This window comes from Nestor notabilis, unplaced genomic scaffold (genome assembly GCF_000696875.1).
Source record: "Nestor notabilis isolate BGI_N333 unplaced genomic scaffold, ASM69687v1 scaffold19914, whole genome shotgun sequence".
Classification (NCBI taxonomy): Eukaryota; Metazoa; Chordata; class Aves; order Psittaciformes; family Psittacidae; genus Nestor; species Nestor notabilis.
This window is the reverse complement of record NW_009927111.1, coordinates 9576-31426: the sequence shown is the minus strand read 5'-3', so window position 1 is coordinate 31426 and position 21851 is coordinate 9576. Positions and strand designations below refer to the sequence as shown.

Sequence of the window (21851 nt, the reverse complement as noted above, 5' to 3'; positions counted from 1 at the left end):
AATGCCACCAGCACAGTGGGATCTGGAATGGTTTTGATATCTCAGGTCACTGTTTTCTCCTCTCGTACTGTGCTCTGATGATTATGGAGGAAGTGGCTGTGCTGGAAGGCTTGTCCATAGACCAGAACTCTAGGCTGCGTGTTGTGATCAATGCCCTGTTTGTTTCCTTGTGTTTTCTCACCATGATCTGGGTGTTCATGTTTCTTTCTACTGCCCTGTATTTCCATGACTTCAGTCAAAAGCTTATCGGTGCGCTCATAGGTTTGTCAGCTTGGTATGGGACATACAGATCCTGGTACTTGAAACCCTTTTCTCCTGGACTACCTCTTCCAAATATACCTTTGAGTTCAAAGAAATACAGTTATAGCAGATAAAGTAAGTTTTTAAATGTTGGGATTTTGCTTTCGGTACTGGAGTAGTTGAATGTAGAATGGTTACTGTATTTCCACTGTAAGAAACAAGGTGATGGGTTGGAGGAAACCAGATCTGTACTAGCTGACGGCAGGCAGGTGGTAATGAGTTTCTTCCTTGGGAGAAAAAAAACTGGTATTGGAAGACATCTGCTCTTTTTTAGGAGTTGCTGACTGGCATTCTCATCAAAGAAATCAGAATTTGGATCTGTTTCTCTTACAGATAAATGGAGGAGCAGATCCAAGGCTGGCAGAGGTCTAAGTGTTACGAAAATATCAATAGTCGTCAAAGCAGTGTATAGTTCCATTGTGAAAATAGAGCATCTCATGTTATCAAGTGTTAAATACACTAACTTGCCACAAATGCCTCTTAGCTGCCTGCACCTTCTGCAACAAAGAGAGTAAATCTGACCTGTAATGTCTTCAGCAGACTGTGGCTTTAAATTCATGCCTGCCTTTGAAAAGGAAACTCTTGGAAAACAAGCCTTAACTTTCTCCTTAGGTGTAGTATCTGTAATAATACTTTGTCACTTTATTCATGACACAAAAAAACCCCAGACTCCTTCCCACTTTGCTAAAAGGTCTGATATGAGAATTGGGGTTTTAATTTTTTAATCTTACGAGTTGCACACTTTGCAACAACGAATATTTTGTGGTATGTTTCTTCTAGCAGAACAATGAAATGCTGGTGTTACAAGTTAGCTTAACTTGCTGAGCTTGGTCTGCTTGGTAATGAATGAAACACATTGTTTATCCGAAGGGCTGCAAAGCAGTCTGCTTGAAGCAATATTTATTCTTGCTTACCCAGCATACCAACAAGCTGCTTAATTTAATTGCACGTAAAGCTGTGGCCACTTTTGATGTGGCTGGAAACCCACTACTGAATAAAACACTACAGTTATACAGTGAATAGATATGAGGTGGGATGGGTTTACTCATATCAATCAGACATTTAGCATGGTTTTTATCTCGAAAAGCTATTTATTGTCTCATAAAGGCTTATTCATTAGTGTGCAAAAGTTGTTTTGACAGTTGTAGTGATGAGCAAGATGGCCAAAAAGGGCTCTGGGCAAGGTAGTGTTTGCTGATCTGAGGGCAGGCTTGACCTGTCTGGAGCATCTGACTCCAAGGTGATAATTTTGCTGAATATAGGGTATGATGCACTGTAGTCTAATCTTGGTATGTTTCCTTTTGCCACCTCAAAAGCTCTCTTCCAGCAAGAGAGCAACAGCGTTTGCAAGAAATACAGCAGTGTTAATTCCACACTTGTGGTCTGCCTCTGAGGAGAGCCAAATTCACCTGAATTGCCACTGAATTCAATGGCAAGCAGGAGTAGTTGTGCATCCTTAGAAAGTACAAATCACCTCTCACAAAGAAGCTGTTTCAGGAGGGTACGTATTTTCTGTCAAGCTCTTTTGTTTTTGCGTTAAGTTGCCTTTTAAGCTGACTCTGGAAAAATTGCACTGATTAACTCATATTGGGTTAAATTAAATTTGTTTAAACAATGCAAATTCATTTGCAGATATTCTTTTGATGTGATGTAAGCCTGCTCCCAATAGAGTTAAGCTAGACCGCAAGCCACTTTCACCATGAAAAAGGATTATATTCCCAGAAGGTTTTCTGATTTAAGTTTCTATTTTAGGTTATCTTTACGTAATTTTGCTATATAGACAAGGCCTTGGAACAGGAAATGTTATTTATTTAAACCAACTGATGTGCTGAAATTGTGTTCAGTTTCACAGATGTGCAATCACTGTATGGATATTTCTGTCCACTTCTAACAGTGTCATACAAACTTTTTATTATGGAAATAATGGAGGAGATGGTTAGTCTCAAAATTTTTACTTAAATAATGAAATAAAAATCAGTGTTTGTGTCTGAGTATCTGTTTCTGATGTCTGTAAAGGTACTGCTGCTGCTCTTCGCTTCCCTGAATGATCCAGCTTTTCTGGTATTTTTGCACCTATGGGGATGCATGATCACACTGACACTGATAATTCTGCAGTATTTGAATGGGTTAACATAGCACAGGTCCTCAGAACTACAGGGTAGAAGAAGAAACAAAAGAAAGCTGTGCCTGACAAAACCAAATGTCCCAATGTGTGCCTGTTGCACCAGGCAGTTCATTTTGTAGCCATGGACAGTTGCTTATTGTAGCAGAGTGAAAGCCTAATCCATTGAAACGTATTGGGAAATTCCCGTGGGCTGTCATACTGGTTATGAGTTTGGAAATCTTGGTGTATGTGTCTTTCTCAGTACGCAGAGACCATGAGCCAACTGTTGGCTCAGGAGGTTCCCTCGTGCTCCAGACCTTCTCTTTGTGCTTTTTGACTCTTTTAGAGTAAGTCTCTGCTTCTACTTCAGCTAGAAACTAATGGTTGCAGGTTTTCTGTTCCCATATTTGCCATCACCTTTACCTGACTTCCTTCCCTCTCCCAAATACACTTTTATCATTAAAATAAAAATGTGACCTCTCTACGACAGATTTGCAGCCAAAGACATGCAGTGCTGGGAGCAGTTGGATTTGATGTCCTGTGCCAAAGGCACAAATCAGCTGTCAACAGGTATTATTAATTTGTTTAAAGTTCTTTAAAAAAGTATAACTGATGTGGCAGAGGATGTCTTAGACATTTTCCTGTGCTGGGGCCAGCAAGGAAGGAGGAGTCTCAGCTAGAACATGGTGGGAAGATGAACTGGATTGGGATTCATTTCGCTCTTCACTTACCTGGTTCCCTTTCAAACGTTTGCATCACTGGAGGCAAGATCAGGCAAACAGGAAAGTTTAGATCTTTCGTAAGAGCCCTCTGAATGGTTCAGACTTTAAATATACCTGAACCTGGGGTTTGATTCTTCCTCAGCATCTCTGTTGAAAGCAAACTTGTTCCATGAATGCTTCACTAGTGCTAAATGGTATTCTTGGTTTGCCAGTTTGTTTGTGTGTACTGAAGCTTGGGTTGTGGAGTTGGCTGCAAAGAAAAGAATCCTGTTTTCTGTGTTGATGCATGGCAATTCGTGTGAGAAACACCCGCTGATGCCCTGTGGTGCACATTAACAGAAAAAAACCTGTGGGGGTTGCTGTGATATATTAAATGTTTTGGAAATTCAGCCTTTACTTGTGAACACAAGCCTACAGTCACTTTTTTTTGGAAAAATTTCTGTGGTTTTCCCCACTGTAGCTTAAAGTAGATCCCTGCAGCTTCTCTGCAATCAGCCTTTTCCAGCTCTTTGCCTTTGATCAGCCTCTGTTTATCCCTGTTCACTTAAAAACCTGTTTCCTGGGATTATTTCTTTTCAGAGCTTCATCACGCCTCCTGGAACACAGATTAGTAATAAATGCTCTTTACCTCTGCTGGATGTGTTGCTTTATATGTAATTTTTTCTTTCCTTCTTGTAAGCATTTTGCAAAATCTTAAGATGAAAGTAGTTAATTCTAGCAAAAAAGGCTGTCGTGACTCTGAACTCGTAATGAGCTTGTTCAGAGGAGCTGGTCTTTCACTATAATGGTGTTTACCTGGAAGAAAGCAGTGCAGTCCCTGAGATTTCAGGCAATTATGTCCTAATACTTAGTCTGAAAGCTTATTTATTTTTAAGCTACCCTCTTTATTTTTAAACTACCCTCTGTCCATCACAAAACACAGGCAATGCTGTGTGCCTTGTAAGAAGCTGAAGAACTTCTCTGTAAAGCTTTGGAACTATAATACGGCACAGAAAACAAGCAGTAGGCGAAGAGCTTTCCCAGCCTTCCAGGAGAGTTGAGTATCAAGGGAAAGCAGTACTCAGAAAAATGCCCTTTCTCAATAGTGCTTTTCCTTACCAGGTATCCTGCAGAAGGAGATCTGCAGTTCTCCTTTGTATCTCCCCACTGGTGTAAGTAGAGTGGAACAAAAGTGTGTATCTTTTATCTTGCATCTCTGAAGCCTTTTTCCACATCCAGACTGAGTTCATTTTGCAGTTTTAGGTCATGTGTATTCCCTCAGTCACATAGTGCATTTAATCTATGGGAAGCATGCTTGATGTCAGAGCAATAAATAGGCTCAATATCCTCGATGTAAATGTCAGCTCTCTTCTGAAATCTCTTCCCTGAATCCTGCTCTGCCTCTTTTCTTCCCTGTCTCATGGGACTGGGGAGCAGAGCGGTGCCCAGAGGTTGGTTACACGCAGTGTGACTGTATCAGTGACAGGCTTAACGTCGTGACTCACCGCTGGAGAAAATTGAGCTAAATAGGTTGTGGCTCAAAATAGTTGTGATGGAGAAAGCCATGCAACATGAATTGAAAATAAAGATGATATTAAGCTCACAAAGCCTGTTAGCCTTATATCCAAAGGCATGAATTGTTGGCCCCAAACCTGGCAGGCTTGTGCCAGCTGGGAATGGCAGTCAGGGTCTGCCCTCTGGGTTTTGCTGGTGATGGAATTGAGCACGAGTTTAATATGTGGTTGGTATAGTTTTATTCTAGACTGCAGCTCTTCCCAGCACTGTGCACTGTTTTGCTCTAGCTTTGGCATAGCCTGACCTGACTTTGGGTTTTTAGAAGAATGAAAGTGATAGAGGTTTGAGGTTTTTTAAGAATATTTTGTTGTTGATCATCATGATTTAAAAGTTAAGAGAAAAAATTATGCCACGATGTTTTCTGTTTTAATTTGATTTCAGGATTGAGGAGGTTGTTTGGGCTTCTTTGCCACAAGCAAAGAATCCTCCCTATTGCTGCCTTGTAGTGGTTGGCTCTGAGGGCATGGAATGGAAGGAGATTGCTTTTGGTAAGCAAAAATAGACTGCGTGTTCCAGGAGGCTTGCAGTGGAGTGGCATGACATTGTGATGTAAATAGCGTGTGCAAAACTGTGCTTCACTATGCAGAATACCTAGTTCTGTGTCAAGAAATGCCTGCAGCGTTGTAAAACACTCTCAGACCTGGTTACACTGTGTTCTGATCATAAAGTAGCTTTATTTGGATAACTCTTCTGGAGCTAAAAAGGATTTAGGTCGCGGGAGAGATGAGGTGCTGGTAGGAAAGAGCTGAGACAGGATGCAGTGGAAGTAGGGGGATGGATGGTGTTATTTTTAAAGAAACACTTTCCAAGCTGTCATTGATCTGTGCTATTAATTAAGAGCTTTTTAACAAGGCTGCATCTCCTTCATTTCTTAGCAGGTCTCTCTAAGAGGGTGGGAATAGGAGGTGCCGTGTTCACTGATGCAGAGCTTCACAACCGGTAGGTTCCTGACAACAGAAATGTGTCTGGAAGTGCTCACACATCCCTGGCTGCCTGCAGCAGGAGAGCAGAGGAGAGAAGAAAGGGGAGCTCAGGGGAGCCCAGGAGAGAGGAAAGGGGTAGGACAGTAGAGAGGGGCAAAGGGAAAAAGAGCTGAAAGTAGGTCATTGTGCAGAGGAGAATGACAAGAAGGAAGGAAAATCTCCTGCAAGATCCCAAGGGGTGGGTGGAGGTTGACGCTTTGCTCATTGATGCTCTTCAGCACCAGAATTGCAAGGAAATAGAAATGATTTGCTTTGGCAACAGCAGCTGCATCTGCAGGTAGAGCCTTGGCCTGTAGCACAGGTTACTGCAGTGTGCAGCCTCTGCAGCTGCGGTGATAGACATCTCTGTTCTGACACACGCAATTGTTCATCTACATTATTTATGGCATATGTGGTGTCCTTCCTTTCACTGTGAGGCATTTAGAGCAGACTGTTTCCTCTCTGTTTAATCCCTCAGAGGAAAGTGTGTAAAATGGAGAGAGAAACACAATGATAGTAAATATGTCATTTGGGCACATTTGGAAACCAGCATGAGTAGAAGAAACAGGAAATATTTGTCATGATATTTGTTTGTCATGAGTGTGCTTTATCTGAGAACATAAGTTCAGTGTTTTCACTACTGCTTAGATACAGTATTAAAAACATCTTGGTCTGAAACCTCTGCAGTGTGATCACTGAGGCCGTGTTTAGGAAATCCTTCATGGGGGTTGTGTTCTTTGCTTACTTATTTTTTAATCCAATATTATCATCTTTTACATTATCTCTGGCCATCTCAAAGTACTATTATCATATTATCCCATATTATTGTAATCCCATATATCTCTCAGAAACCTGAGAGATATAGTTGCTGTTATTTCCTGCATTGTGGATCCGGTCTAAATGGGTTTAGCTTTAATCTTAATAATGGCAGTGAATGCCACAAAACACAACCCAGTGTTAAGTATTTTCACAAGCCTGAACGTTTTCTGTTTGCTGTTCTCTCATGGGGAAGTCCTTCATTTATTTTCACAGCGGAAAGTTTCTTCTTGCTTGAAGCAGCAGCTCTTACACCATTCCTCTTTCCTCCTGGCCAGGTTACCGAATTGCGGTTGTGTGGTAAGGATGATTTTTTGTGCATTTTTTGGCAGCCCTTGATCTCAACTTATTTGCAATTTGTGGCAGGCTCTGTGGTGTGTTCCCTGTCCTCTGGCAAGCTTGGGTTTGAAATCCGTTATTCTTCGTGGAGCGGTCTTCTCCATCCCTCAACAACAAAGGAGAAAGCTGCCAGCAGCTGCAAGGCTGACATGTACATGTTCAATTTCCATAATTGAGTCTTTTGAGCTAAATCTGTAGGAGTAAAAAGGTTTTGGAAGCTGTAGTTCTACAAATCTGACCATTGGGAGCTTATTAAACATGAGGCTTGGGAGAGAGGAGGGAGTGACAGCTCCTTGTGAGGTCACTCAATGTTGTGAAGCTCCATCTTAGAGGTGCTGAGAAGGGCTTGGACTTGACAAGTATCCCCTGGTTTTGTTCCCTTTGGTAATTGCAAGTTCCACATTTCAGCACAGATACAGATCTTAAGGCCCTGAGGTGCCTAAAAGCCTCTAAAACACAGAGATTTGGAAGGATGTAAATCTGCTTGGGTAAATAAGGACGTATAGGGAAAGCATAAGCAGGGTCAGACCAGGTTCCCAGAAGTATTTGGTGCAAGATACAGCACAAGCCATTCCATCTGTTGTTCAGTGTTGCTACAGAATTGCTCAGCAGTGAATTGTAAGGTGTCCCAGAGCAGACATTTGCTCCAAATAGTGTCTCTGAGGTGCCTCACCTTCCAGCCTTACCCTGGGTGCTGCTGTTACCCCACTCCTTGCTGAGAGCAAAATGTAAAGTCCTGGAGTGAGAAAACAGATTTTTTGCCATGTATTTGTGTACATAAAGCACTTTGAGCAGTGAACGTTGGGCCAGTGCCTGGTCTGATGTCCAGGTATGCAGAGGTCTCCCGTTTTAAGTGGAACTAGAGCAGAAGAAGTCTGATTAGACTCAGATCAGCTAGAGCGAAAGCAACTTTTTATGATGACAGCCTGTAATCACCACAGGGCTGCTTATAGCAACTCACTAATCTGGATTGATCGGCGTGGTGATGTTCATCTCCTGTTTGTTTCAGCATGGTCTTGAGCATCAGTCCAGCCTCTGCCTGCCACAGTAATTGTCTTTTATTACTCTCACAGATTGCTTTTCCCTGGAGCAAAGTCCTGGTATTTTTTCATTACCACAGTGGGGAAACAAGGCTCAGAGACAGAGAATGGCATTGCCTCCACTGATTTCTGCTGTTGTTTTTAATTTGTTCCAAACCAAAGGCTTGTTAGTGACTATTCCTAGTTGAGAACCTGTACAAAGCCCATCACTACGGCATCTGTGGCTTCCCAGCAATCCAGAAAGCAACACGTCTGACAGCTCTCTCGTGTTGGTCTGAACTTACATGAGCCTCGTTCCAGCTGCTGCTCTGTTTGGCTTCCTTATAATAGTTGCATTTTAACAGTGTGCTTCAAACCAAACTAACACCTATTTTCTCCAGTGCTCACATTTCCTCTGTGATTTTATATTTATTCTTTGGTTTAAAAAAGCAATGGAGGAGCAAAGTAACCAGCAGCAGTCTGGCTAAGCAGCTTCCTTCTGCCTCATTCTTGGGCTGAAATCCTGGGAACAGAGCAAGTATTTGCTCTTGTTCAATCTGGGTTTCCTGGCCTTGTATCACCATTAATATTGCTTTCCACACCTGGCATGTGCTTTTTATCAGCTTTTGGAAATCACCAGGGAATGTGTGTATAGGACAAGGGACAAAGGTAAAAGGGTGAAATCCTGGTGGAGTTTCATGTCAGTGTATCTTTATAAATTCCAATTTAATTTATAAATTAGTGTTGGCTAATGGACCGGATGAGCTATGGGTCACCATGTGTGTTCTTACGTCTTTCAGCTTCAGTGAAAGGGATGACGTCAAGGAACCCTCTTCAAAAAGAAGCAAAATAACTTATTTCTTCCAAAGTCACTGACACCACGAAGCAAACCTGTAACTGTATTTGGGACAACGTGTGTCTGTAATAGTTCACCCAGCAGCCTCGGCTGCAGGTCCCTGGTCTGTGTGTGCAGGGGGTGGATTTGGGTTCTCACACACCAGTTTTATGTGTAGCCCTGATCACTGCGGGGGTAACATGGATAACACAGCAGCTTTGCAGCTCCACAGGTTGTGGCATCCCAGAAGTATGTCAGACCAGCCTACACAACCGTGACAAGCACAGCATAAACTTGTGCATTCTTGCACCGTCTAATCGCGATGTGCTCACCCCTGTAATTCCTGCTCAGTAGTTCTACGGCTGCCAGGTTGTACCAAGAACCAAAGCTCCTGGGAAATCCTGCTGCTTTCAAATGCATAAAGATGATTTTTGAGTTGGAGGCAAATGCAATTCATATTACTTCAGCTGCACTTGGCGTATGTTCCTGAGCCTACAGATGCAGCTAGGGATCACCGGAGCACTCGGCAAACCAGCCAGAGGAGATCCTAGCAGGCTGAGTGCTTACAGGAATGAGTGCCTTGGAAGAGAAATACATACTGTTTCCATGCAAGTTTTATACCAGTGCACAAAAAGCACAAACCATATAAACATCCCTCTGCCCTTCGGCATACTTTGAGATAGGACGAGAAGGATGTTGAACACATTTAGGAATGTGAAGCCGTTACTCCTCCCATATGGTTTATTGAGGATCTCAGGTTTCAAAGCATGAGTAGCAGTGAGGCCCGTCATTCTTTCCAGCATGCAAAAGGCACAAGAAAGTCATCAATGTGATTCTGTGCAAAGTGTCCCTAAGAAAACACACAGCGAGGAAATGACAGGAAAGAGCCCCCGATGGAAGAGAAAGCCAAAGCGCCTTCAGGAAGGTGCTGAAGAGTTCTGAAAGTGGTGGTACTTTTTTGGAGTCCAGATAGGCTCAGTCGGTGAAAGATGCTTTGGAAATCCATGAAGGAAAACTCAAGAGACAGAGCCAGAAGGCTTAAAACAAAAATCTCCTTTGTGTGCCAAAATTCAGGGTGGAAGTCAAAATGATTTATCTCAGGAAAAAAGTGCGGCAGTTAAAGACAGACATTAAATTCCTTAAAAAAAAGTGCACAAAACCCAGACGTACAAAGTGGGTACATTCTAAGAGTAGCTCAATAAAAAATATTCCTTTTGATGAGAAGAATTAAGAAAATGGATACTTGAAGAACACAAATCCACCTGGACTGTGAACAGCTACTGCCACCTGCTCCCAGGAGCGCCTCCGAGCACAACACGACATCTTCTAGAATAGAGTCCTCACTACCTGTGTGTGTGAAATGTGGCCAGTGAACAATTTGGGAACACAAACATACAGGGCCGAGTTTCCAAGTCCCATTAATTAAATTGGCTTCCCGGGATTCCTGTCTCTCCCACTGGAGCTGGCCGGCGCTGGAGGTTGCGTTGCTTCCCAGTGGGCACGGCTGAGCCCGTGAACCCCTGAGCCTCTGCTGGAGTTGAATACTTAAACCTAAAAAAGGCATTTACAAGTTGACGCATTGCTTTGTTGTTGTTGTCTTATTTCCTTGCAGTATACGTTTCTACTTCTAGACTATGGAATGTTACATTAAACAACATAATTATTCATTACCTTGCTTCAAATTTCATTACAGTTACTGAGGTTTCATCATAATTTGACACAGCACAGAGACACCAAACTAAACACCAAGCAGCCAGCACTAGATGTATTTTTTCTTTAAGTACCAATAAGCAAAATATCCCATTCCTCCTAGAGATCCCATCAGGAAGGAGGCTCCGAAGAAGGAGGGAGGTTTCCGCTTGACCAGCCTGAAGGCATTGGGTACCACTGCAGAGAGGAGTGTGGTGTGTATATCTCCCAAAACTTTCCTGAAGGCGAAGCGCTTCTGTATCCTGTCGAAGAAGGACTGTAGGTTAGGTCTGCTGCCGTCCTCCCAGTACTTCTTAGAGAGTCCCAGAAACTTGAGGCGGTGCAGGGTGGCTCCTAACAAGACATCGGCCAAAGTAAAGACACATCCACAGAGCCAAAGTTCACACTTCTGCCCTGGAGAGAGAAGCAAAGGGTAAGGTAGGTAGGGTAAGACAAAACCCTTGGGTGGGCACCTAAAGGCTTGCTCAGAAGATCCACAAAGGCAGAAGCATTTGCGTTAGTCCTGGTGTGCTTTGTCTCAGCCCTCCGACGTCCCAAGAGATAAGACCTCCATCTATGTGATGGAGGATGTGTGGGTCCAAATACATGGGAATACAAGATGATAATTTGTAGCCCATGTGAAGACATATGGCCCTCCTGCCTCACACAAGTCAAGAGCTGCAGGAGATGGGAAAGGACCCTTGGCTGTCCCTTAAAGGAAGGTGCGGTGCAGTGATCCCTTCTGCTGTGTTAGTGCTCAGGGAGAGCAGCAGTGTTTGTCCTTGGCTGCACTGGGAGCTGTTTCAGGAGTGTCATGTTAACTTGCCCTATTTTAGGGATGTGAGAAATCCTTGAGAATTAAAGCCACTTGCTGGTGCAGGCTGGTTGCTCTCCCTGTGCAGCATCAGGGAGGTCCTGCCCCCTCTGTCCCCTTTCCTGCTCCAGGGACCCTGCTCCAGGACACCAAAACTGGCAGCATGTCTGTGCCGGGAGGCAGGGCTCAGGGCAAATGCTGGGAGTGAAGGAAGACATCAGAGTGTTGACAGCCCCTGATAACGGCTGATCCTGGAAATAACCTCACCAGAGAGGCCTCCAGAAATAAACCAAGCCGTTGTCAGGCTGGAAGAAGCGGGCTCAAGCCAGGATAGTGTTAAGCACTCCCCTGATGCCCTTTCAATACCAAGGAGCAGGGCTGGGATGGAGATGAAGGAAGCTGTAGATAAGGAACAGCACAGAAGGGGCCCAAAACCATCCAGCCTTAGACCCTGGCTTTGCACCAAAGCCTTAATTCTGGGGCTCTTCCACTGTCCTGCGTCTGTTATATCAGGGAAGGAGAGAGGCACCTTTATTGCACCCCTGTGCAAGCACTGGTGCTGCAGGGCTGCCTGTGGGGCCAGGCCAGGGGAATTAGTGGTAATTAGCAGCCCTCATTTGTGTCACTTGGCAGCCTGCCTAATCCTGCTGGAGGCACTGCCCAAATGCACAGATTGCCTCTGCCTAATTAGTCAATAAATGTTTTCAGTGACTAATGAATCGTAGGGGTGCTGCAGCCAGAGCCTCCTGGGTGCTGCAAGGACCCTGAGGATGCTTCAGCTCCCGGGTAAGGGCAGTGGGGTGGGGGTGGCTGCCTCCCTCCCAGGCACTGCTGTGGGTGAAGGAGTAAAGCGTATTGTGAGGTTGGTGACATTAGGGGAGAGCTGTTGATCTGGCCTTATCCCTTGTGACTCTGGGCTTGCAGTCCCTGCAGACCCTGGACCTGGCTGTGGGTACCGCAGCCCCTTACACCCCTTCCCAGCACCAAAGAGGGGCAGAAGCATGAGCAAAGGCAACTCATCCCCCTTTGCATCCACAGCAGCCCCAGCTAGGACCAGCCTGTCCCACCCCAATGGGGTGCCTCTGGCAGGGGGTTGCCCTGTGCCCCTGCAGCACCTCTCACCCTCCTGCTGCCTGCCCTCCCCTGCCTGCATCGCTGTGCACTGGGTGGGAGGAGAGCTACTGCACTGCAGCTCCTGGGATGCTGCCAAAGGGCTGGTGCTTGTGCCTGCTGCTGAGATCCTGACCTGGCCACAGGCATATTAGGGGGAGTTTGGGGGCTCTGAGCAGAGGGCATGCAAAGGACCAAAGACAGTGGAGTGCCTGGGTGCTGGTGGCAGCATCAGCCACTCCTCTGCTCCAGGCACCCGGGGCATCCTCCAAGGGCACCTCATGAGGCTGAATTCTGCTGAGCTACCTCAGCTCTCAGATCAGTTAATGAGGGTGTTTGTTAAATGCAATTAGAGCAACACAAGGTGCTGCTGTGAATGCATCAGAGCTCTCAGCAAATGCCTTGCCGGCCCTGACCTTGGCACCTCCGAGGGCCCTTTGGTGTGTCCCGAAGTGTGACGCACGGCTCCCGCAGCCGAGGGCAGCTCCAGGGGCAGCTCTGGGGCCATTCCCTGATTAACTGCATCTGGGCTCCCCTCCGGACCTGGCTCCGCCACCTGCCAGCAGCAGGGACAGAAGGGTGATGGCATCATCCCGGGGTGACAGCGGGACAAGCGATGCCCAGCTGTGCCCATGCATCCCTGTCTGCCAGGGCGGCTCTCAGCAGGAGCCCAGCAGCACGTATTTGATGTTAGGGACGGCTGCTGTTGCTCTCTCCTACCCGCTGGTGTTTGACGCAGGTCCTGTAAGGCTCCCACCCCTCCAGAGCCCCTCAAATTCCTGTCAGGTTTCCCTTCCCACACTCCACTGGGATGTGCTACAGGACATGATCCAGCCCCGTGCTTCCAGCAGTGTGTGCTCCTCGTGGTGCAGTAGCCTGGGGCCAGCCTGCTCCTTCCCAAACCAGCCAGAGCATCAGCCACTGGCAGCCCCTTGCTGGGGCAGGGGAGACCTGCCACCACCCTGCGATGACTTTGGAGCTCCCACAGAGCAGTGTGAGGACAGGGTCCTGCTGTCCCCTGTGGCAAGGGGTTTGAGGGCTCCCCGGATCAGCAGTGGTTTGCTGGAGAGCCCAGCAAAAGTCCGAGCCCTACCGGTGGTTGCCTCATGGAGAATGTTCATCATGTTCAAAGCCATCAGCTATTCCTGGCATTGCACCTTGCCCTTGTGTGATAAAACACCCCAGAAACACAGCCCAGCACCTACCTTGGTACTCCAGTTTCCTCTTCTCCAGCTCAGCCTCAATCTGGTCTAGCACCATCCCCAGTTCACCAAGGATCTTCTTCAAGTAGTTCACGTTGTCATGCTCCAGGATCTTGGCCTAGGGGGAGAGCAGGGTTAGGAAGGAGGGTGGTGGGATGAGCATGTTTCCCTGCATGTGTGTTGCTTTGACCCACTTACCATGAGCTTCTTCTGCTTGGAGAGGTAGGGCTCTGACAGGTGTGGCTCCTCTTCGTGGTCCAGCTTCATCAGCTCCGTGCTGGCATTAGCTAAATGTCCTGGGAGGAGACAGACAGCAGGGCTGAGGGGTTGTTTGGCAGGGGTGAGGAAGACCTTGTGTCTGGTAGCAAAGAACCTTGTACCACATGCAAAATAGTGTTGTGGCACCAAAAAATAAAAATACCCTGGAGAGCTAAAATGGGCCAAATTCATGGCTTGCTACTGCCATATGGACGGGTAGTGGGGGCATCACACATCCTCCCACCCACTCCCAGCAGGCCAGTGCTGGCTGTGGGATATGGCAGATTCCCTCTCCCTGGCCATGATGAGTCCCAACCCTGCAGGTTTTGGGGTGGGGGGTGGGGAGGGCATCTCTTCATTTCCTCTGCTGGATCACATTAGGGCTGCTAGCACATCTTTGTCTGTTTCTTACTGTGTAAGAACATCTCTGAGCTCCCCCATAACCTGGTTCCTGCGGCTCCATCCCCAGTCGATCCTTTGGGATGTCTGAGCCGGCTGCCCATGTGCAGGTTTGTGTGTGGAGCAGCACGGCAGGGAGCTGCATGGGGAGGATGCTCTCTCCCAAATGAAGCTGTTCCATCCCGACTTGGTGTCCAGGGATGCCATGCAGCAGCGTAAAGCTGATTGCAAGCACAGGAGTGATGCCCGCTCTTCTCCCTCTCAGGGTACAGGGAGGATGCAAAGAGCTTTGTGCAAGGGAGCTAATGGACAGAAAGGAGCAGAGTAAATGGGAGAATAGAATACAAGCTGTAGAGTAACACCTTAAGAAAGACATAAATTACCCAAAGCTGGGCTAATCTCTTTCCTGCCAGGGACCATCTGTCTCTTCCTCCTTGTTCCCTCCAATAAGGGCTTGGCTCTGCTGATGCTTATGCTTACTAAGGCTCCCAGCCAGCTTTCCTGAGGCTGTAACTTGGAGGGAAACATGGATATCACCCTGGTTTCATTCCCCTGTTCCCCTTGAGAGCCTGGCCCTCAGTTCTCCTTGGGAACACAACTGTGTGGTTTTGCCTTGTCCACTGCAATGGGGCAGCCAAGCCATTGTCTGGGTGTAGGAGATGTGCTGAGGAGGAAGGGCACCACCAGCACTGTGGCATCCCACGGACCTGCTCACAGCCCCTTCATTGCAGTGACTTGGGAGAAATGCCTCCAGCAAGGAGGTTTGGATGGGGATATGCTTTTAAGGATTCCTGCAGAGTGCTGGGGAGGTGACGTGCGGCAGACACGGCCTGAAGCCATCGCAGCAGCACATTTTGAGGAGGGGATGCTCTCTGCACCCTGTATCTGCCCAAGGTCCAGGGGAGGAGGTGATGCTTGGTGACATGGAGAAGCTGCCGGTGCAGGGTGCCAGCAGAGACAGGGCAGACCGTGAGATACACCTTAGAAACAACCTATTTGTGCATGTGTGGATCTCATCTCAGAGGAACCCAGGCAGCTGAATGAAAGGGCAGTCAAGGAGAGGGGGAATGGTGTTTGCTGTGGGCACTGCCTGAAGGGAGAGACATGAAGCACACTGGTGCCATCCCAACAAGGTCACTTTTCTGGTGAGGGACTCTCTCCAGGAGCAATCCTTGCCATTGAGTTATATTAAGCATCTTCAATGTTTTATGAGTGTTTGAAGGTCAGGTACACAGTCTTATGCCGATTCATCCACTATCTGCAACTCAATCTGGCTGGACTCTCCCACCTTTGCCCTTAGAGCTATTGGAGGGAGAGGAGATGTGCAGGAGGAGTAAACTCATGTGCCCCAGAAAGAGCTGGATGAGAAATGTGGATGGTCTATGGGAGCCCAGACACCCCCAGGGTTACAAAGCCTCTGCAGGGTGTCTGAAGCTCCCAAATTAGCTGTGCTTGGCCATTTCACAGTTTGGTCCCTGCCTGCATTGGCGGAAAGGGCTGATAAGCATGAGCAGGGTGGCTGGTTGGGCTGAAGGAAGGGCTGGGGGAGCCATCCTGCTGGCACCAGCCCTGGGCAGCCCTGCTGGAGAGGCGACTTACTGCGGATCTCAGTGGTGGCGTACTTTGGGATCATGGAGTCGGTGGTGAGCTCGGGGTGCAGGATGCAGCCGTGCGTGTAGGCATCCATGGGGAGCGAGTCCAGCAGCTCCCGGTACTGCAGCACCCGCGAGTGCAGGAGGCTGCCTGGCTCCGGGATCAGCTGTGTGACGTTTTCTGTGGGGGCAAAGGGAAAGCTGTTAGTGGGAGCAGGGGGGCTCAGACACTCCTTAGTGGTTCATTAGCTTGTGCTGGACACCGGGGTGCAATCCTGATTGAGCTGCCTCTGAGCAGGGCTGGCTGCGGTGGTGCATTAACTCAAAACTCTGCCCGATGTTCTGCCCTCTCCCTGCTGCCCATCCTGGCCACATCCAGCCCATCCCCAGAGATCGGGTTCCTGCAGGATCTCAGGGACGTGTACACATGTTGTTACCCAGTCCCTGCTGTGTCCCCAGGAGCTCAGTGTAGCAAGCCCTTCATCTCTGCACCCCTGAGCTTGTACATTGTGGTTTCACATCTCTTAGAAGGGGAACAAAATCCTCCCTATCTGGTGAAGAAAGCTAAAACATGGGGGTCTGAGTTTAGGATCTCTTGAGTTATGCACTCGATACTCCAGTGGTGATGAGGTTCCTAATTGTCCTGGGCTTCCTTGAAAATCCCATTCAAAACAGGTAATCAGGGAGCAGTTGACCAAGGAAGGATCCCAGGACACCTTCCCTCTGCATCCAGCTGGAGCATCCCTCACTCTGCCAGCTCTTCTCTTCCTCGCCTTGTTGGGTTTAATTCATTTTCCATGGATGGCAGTTTGCATCGTGCTCTTTTTATTATGCTTTCAGCTCAAAATACATGGAAGATGACACCACAAGGAGTGAAATGTTGCTCTTGTCTCCCCCAAGAATATCAGGTCCTTTTTTTTATGGGATCATAAATGTTTATGGCATTTGCAGACAGCAGTTAATAGGGAGTGAGTAAATTTACCACCTGGTCTCAGTAAAGCTGGTTGCCCACGTTGTCCACAGTGCAGGGCTCACTGGGTGCCAGTGTCTCAGACTAAGTTAAGGTGCATCAGCAGAAGGACTTTGGCTGATGTGATCAACATAGCCCCTTAAATTAAGGGCCTGAAATGACAGGTCTGCTCTCTGCCTGGCCTCCAGCTCTCCAAGTGGGGATTTTCCATCTGAGAACAGCAACCAGCTGAATGAAATAATAACAACCAACCTATAGCTTGTGTGCTCTTTCCACAGGGCTCCCAGCCAGAACCTGACAGGCTGGGGCCAAGGCTGGAAACCAGCACATTCAGAGTGACTGACCAGTGCAGCAGCCAGATGGAGGAACCACAATGAAATAGTGGTGTGCTGGCTATTGGCCTGCATCCTTCAGCATGTCCCAGGGAGGTTTTCCAGTGGGATGGTGCTCACCCTGCCTTTGCGTGCCACGGCAGAGCTGCACGAATGAGCTGCTGTTGCATATAGTCAGCATGTAATAGGCTGTGCAAAGGTGGGATAGGGCTGGGGGGGCAGCCCTTGGAGGATCTCCTTGCTCAGGCTCTGAGATGTGTTGCCACCAGCTACCTCTCAGTGGTTTCTTGGCACTGCCAGGCAAAGCCCTAGTAAGAAGCACCCTCAAAGGTGGCTTACTGGCACTGTTCACTGCTTTGTTGGGGAGAGAAAAGCATTGCTCATCACACCGCTCTTTGCTGATAGCTGAACCTCAGTGTGTGTGTAAGCAGCTGAAAAAGACCGTGCTCCCAGCCCAGGGGAAAATATAACTCAGTGGATGTATTTCCTTGTAAAGGCATTTTCACGCTCTGCACGTTCTGCAAGGTGGGTGATTCCTCCTCAGACCAACGCTGCAGCAGGCTGATACTGCTTTTGCCAGGCAGCTGGTGGGTGATGGCTCGGAGCAGAGCACACAGCTGGGAGCTGTGCCCCAGGCCCTCTTCCCTGGAGCTTCCCCTCTCTGTTTCTCAGTGAAAAGGTAAGAATTTGCCCCTGGCTGGCAAGTCCCAATGACAGGAGTGTCCCAGCACATGGCAGCAGCACTCTGTTCCCTTCCTGCTGGGGACAGCCTGTTGGCACATATGCTGGACCACCTGCCCTTCACACAGACCCAATGAAGAGGTGCAGGAACTGCAGTCCATGGATCGATGCTCCCCACTGCCCCTTATCCAGGGGCTGCAGCCAGGCAGGAAAGCAGCTGCCATTCCCTGGGAGCCATTGCCAGCATGGGCTGCTCCTGACCGATCCCATCCCCACTACCCTGCCAGCAAGTGATGATGGTGAAGCAGCAGCACCGCAGTGGGGCCGGGAGAGGACAGCAGCTGAGCTGGCAACATGCCCTTGCTTTGGGAGCTATTTTGAGATGGTTTTGATGTTTCTATTGCAAGGGGGATGAACGCTGGGGCGAACGTCGTGATGGCACAGCCCAAGCTCCCTGCTCAGCTTTGTGGCCTCCCCAGCCTGACATCCTGCAGGTTTGGGGAAATGAAGGTGAAGGGATGTGAGATGCTGGGGAGAGGCTTCTGTGCAAGCAACCACCTTCAAGCACTGTCTCAGCATCCTCGTGTACTGGGCTGAGCCAGCCGCTGTCTGCAGCCCTGCTCCAGAGGGAATATGAGCTTCACTCTACCAGCTGTCCCTTCCTTTGGGTTTGTGTCACATCATCCTCCCATGGTCCCCAGCACTGCTGACTTTGACTTTAAAGAGGCAGTTTGTCCGAGGCACAGTGGCACCAGCACTGGCAGGGTCCCCTGCCCATGGCCGGTGGCAGAGGGCTCATCCAGGAAGGGGAAGGGAGCAGCAGCACCCAGCTCAAACCCACCTTCTCTCAGCAGAGCCACTTACGATGGTTTTTATACCATTACCTGAGGCCAAAGTACAAAGGTGGCCAAACCCTGAATAGTCCTATGGGCCATGCCCCAGCTGTGTCTCTAATGAGATGCCACCATGCACAATGGAGACAAGAGGCCAGTTTGGGAATGTGGCCTGCAAGGCAGAAAAAAGGAGGATTCAACTATGCCTCCTCCCCTGACCCTGTCAGCAGAACTTCCAAGGGATGCTTGGGAATTTCTGCTGGAAATCCTTCATTCTCATGGGGAAATATAAGAAGTTTGGGGAGGGCTGGGGTGGAACTTTAAAGGAAAAAGGGGATGTATTTGACAAACAGCATCTGGATTAGACCCGAGATTCCCCTGAGATGTAGCCCACCCTCCTTACCTCCTGTGAAGTTCTTCTCCATGTAGTCTATGATCTGGTTGTAATCACTGATGATGTTGTCCCTGTGGATGATGACGGGCACCTCCTCCCCCAGGTTGAGCCGCATGAACCAGGGCTCCTTGTGCTCCATCAGGGGCATGCTGACGTCCCGCTCCTCGCAGGGCAGCCCCTTCTCTGCGATGACCAACCGCACCTGGGGCGAGAGGACAGGGAGAAAGGGCTCAGCCCCATGCACTGACCTGATCCCCAGAGCCCTCGAAGCAAAGCAGCCTCCCTACCCCAACCCATCACACCTCCCTGGTCCTCTGCTACCACTTCAGCACAGCGATGTACCAGGACACAGGCTCATCCTGCCAGAAACCAACCATGAAGCTGCAAAATCCAGGCAGTAAAGCAAGGATTTACCTTCACAGCAAACAGGGGAGACCTAAACCCATTCTAGCTTTGCGGGATAATGGACCATCCTCCTTCTAGTCACTGGTGGCCTCTGCAACAGGCGGAGGGGCTGGAGAGCCCAAACCTTGGCAGTGGCAGGTCCCCAGCTGGAGGGAATCACTGGTGTTGATGTGGGTCTCAATATAACCCAGCACACACCCAGGGAGGAAGCAGAGGTTGCAGTAATGTTATGTGAGTTGTACTGCCTGACTAAAGGAGGCCTGGATGCTAGCTCAGGTATGTTCTGCTCTTGGGGGTGGGCTCTGGCTTTACCAGACATGTTTTGAGCAGGGAGAAGGCTCTGTTTTGTGGCGGGTTTTAAGGAGCCCCTATGACCTTACACAGCATCTCTCCTTTTCCACAATGCTGTTGGCTTGAGGGCATCACCCACCATCTTCGCACTTCTTGTGCCAAACCTGCTGCCTTCCCCTGCTGTTCTCTCCTCCAGCCCCAGCCCAGTGAGCAGCACCACTGGGATGGTCCCATCCATCTCACAGTGGGAAAGCTGAGTCCAGCAGTGTGGAGGGGCAGGAGTGAGGCTGGATGCAGGGCACTGTCCCCATCCCTATCACCTATGTCCAGCCCCCAGAGCTGATCCTGCTTTGCTCTGTGCTTGAGGTGGTGTTGAATATGCACTAAGGGATGGCATTTTAGGCTTCTGGGTTATAAAAAACTGACTGTTACGAATTAAGTATGTCAAGCACTCAAAAAAAACCCTGCTTGGGGGATGTGAGACAGCCATGACTTACAGAACCACTGAATGAGAGGAAAAGTGCTTGTTTTCCTCCAACTAGCAGCAGCTAAAAATACAACTTAACAAATATAAGCATTTCTATGAGTACTTTAGAGTTCCTGTGGAATTAGTCATTAAGTATTTACAGGGCTGGCAAATTAATTTTTAATTTTCAAGTCAAGCAAGTAAAAGCCTGGGTCCTTCAACTGCAACTTGCTCTTGGCCTTTTCCCCTCAGCTGATGGATAAAGCCTGCCTAGGACGGGCTGGGGCATCCAGCCCCAAGCTCCCTGTGCTTCCCTGTTCTGTTACCAAGAGCTGAGGCTGAAGACCTGGCATGAGGCAGTGCTCGTGGGGTAACCCTGGTGTCTGTGGGCAAGGGGAGCCCCTGCTGGTGCTCTCATGATGAGAGCTCCCAGCCAGGGGTGATGGAACCTGCCAGTACCCCAACAGCGCTGGCATGGCTGCAATAAGGCATCTTGTGTAAAAAGCCAGCACTGGCCATAGAACTCAATAAACCCCTTTGCAGGCAAGGCCAGGTGCTGGTGGGGGCTCAGGATCCATCCCACAAACAGCCCAGTGCTGCTGAGGGTGCCTCTGAGCAGTTCATAGGGAAGAGCAGGAAAAGCTTTGCCCGTGGCCAGCTCTGAGCAGAACTCTGATGCAGGGGGTCCCGTGCATCTCCCACCCTGCGATGTTCGTCCCACCAGCTTGTGCTCATCCACCGCCCAGCAAACGCTCTTTCCTTGCAAGTGACCTCAAAAGCAAAGCCTGGAGCGGAGCCGGAGCTGATGTAGCAGCAGGTGCTGTGGCTCCAGTTGTGTCGTGCCCCATTCCTGCAGAAGGGAGGCTGGTTGTAGGAAACCCCACACAAGAAGTGCTTTATCCGCTGCTTCCCTACTGCCGGCAGTCAAACGAGCAAGACACAGAATAGCAGCAAGCCCAGCGTGAGGCAGGGAGCCGGGCTGGAGCATCCCTCGCTGGTGCGGATCAGAAGCCCATTAGTCACCCAATGCTGGCAGCGGTGAAGCCGACCATGTGCAGCCACCCTGCTGCATTGGGCGTCCTCCCCTTTCTTTGTGCCTGCAAGTAGGAATCTGTGCACGCAAGTAGGGACATCTCTGCCCCAGCCTCCCCACCGGACCGTGGGGCTCAACGGGGGCCTTGCGCCGGGGGAACTTTGTGTTCTCCCACCCCTCTGAATAGCCCATTCCCTGTATAATCTTAATGGCATGGGAACAACGGGGGTTCGGGGCTGGGAGGAGAAGGCTGGGTTCGCTACACAGCTGCTGTGCTGCGAAATGAGCATTTACTATTGCCTGGAAAAGGTGATTCTTCACTGGGGTGCGCCAGGATTTTCCAGCTGTGTGCCGGCAAGTAGGAACCTGTGCACGCAAGTAGGGACATCTCTGCCCCAGCCTCCCCACCGGACCGTGGGGCTCAACGGGGGCCTTGCGCCGGGGGAACTTTGTGTTCTCCCACCCCTCTGAATAGCCCATTCCCTGTATAATCTTAATGGCATGGGAACAACGGGGGTTCGGGGCTGGGAGGAGAAGGCTGGGTTCGCTACACAGCTGCTGTGCTGCGAAATGAGCATTTACTATTGCCTGGAAAAGGTGATTCTTCACTGGGGTGCGCCAGGATTTTCCAGGGCATTGCTGCAATGACAGGGGTGAATCGCTGCTGCGTGCCAGGATCTGCTCCCTGGAAGGAGCCTGGTTCGGGGGCTGCCTCTCCCAGCGGCAGGGGG

At 49.0% G+C, this 21851-nt stretch overlaps 2 protein-coding genes across 6 annotated transcripts in view; one reads left to right on the top strand and one right to left on the bottom strand.

The window, feature by feature from the left end:
- Positions 1 to 374, top strand: part of FITM2 (fat storage-inducing transmembrane protein 2) — a gene marked incomplete at its 5' end in the record, with an annotated part of 714 nt that extends 340 nt beyond the window's left edge. Inside the window, 1 exon segment of the mRNA XM_010013920.1 lies at positions 1 to 374. This exon segment is cut by the window's left edge and continues 299 nt beyond it. Coding sequence (XP_010012222.1) covers positions 1 to 374 — 374 coding nt within the window.
- Positions 375 to 10234: 9860 nt separating this feature from the next.
- GDAP1L1 (ganglioside induced differentiation associated protein 1-like 1) overlaps positions 10235 to 21851 on the bottom strand; it is a 12428-nt gene continuing 811 nt past the window's right edge. Inside the window, exons 3-9 of one of the 5 annotated variants that reach the window (XM_010013915.1) lie at positions 18935 to 19127; positions 18343 to 18350; positions 16411 to 16436; positions 15723 to 15916; positions 13665 to 13762; positions 13470 to 13584; positions 10235 to 10754 (exon numbers count right to left, since the gene is read on the bottom strand). In XM_010013915.1, the coding sequence (XP_010012217.1) occupies positions 10411 to 10754; positions 13470 to 13584; positions 13665 to 13762; positions 15723 to 15916; positions 16411 to 16436; positions 18343 to 18350; positions 18935 to 19127 (978 nt within the window). In that variant the 3' untranslated portion in view covers positions 10235 to 10410. Of the gene's footprint in view, positions 10755 to 13469; positions 13585 to 13664; positions 13763 to 15722; positions 15917 to 16410; positions 16437 to 18342; positions 18351 to 18934; positions 19155 to 21851 lie in introns of all 5 variants that reach the window. The other 4 variants (XM_010013916.1, XM_010013917.1, XM_010013918.1 and 1 more) reach the window with 4 other exon arrangements.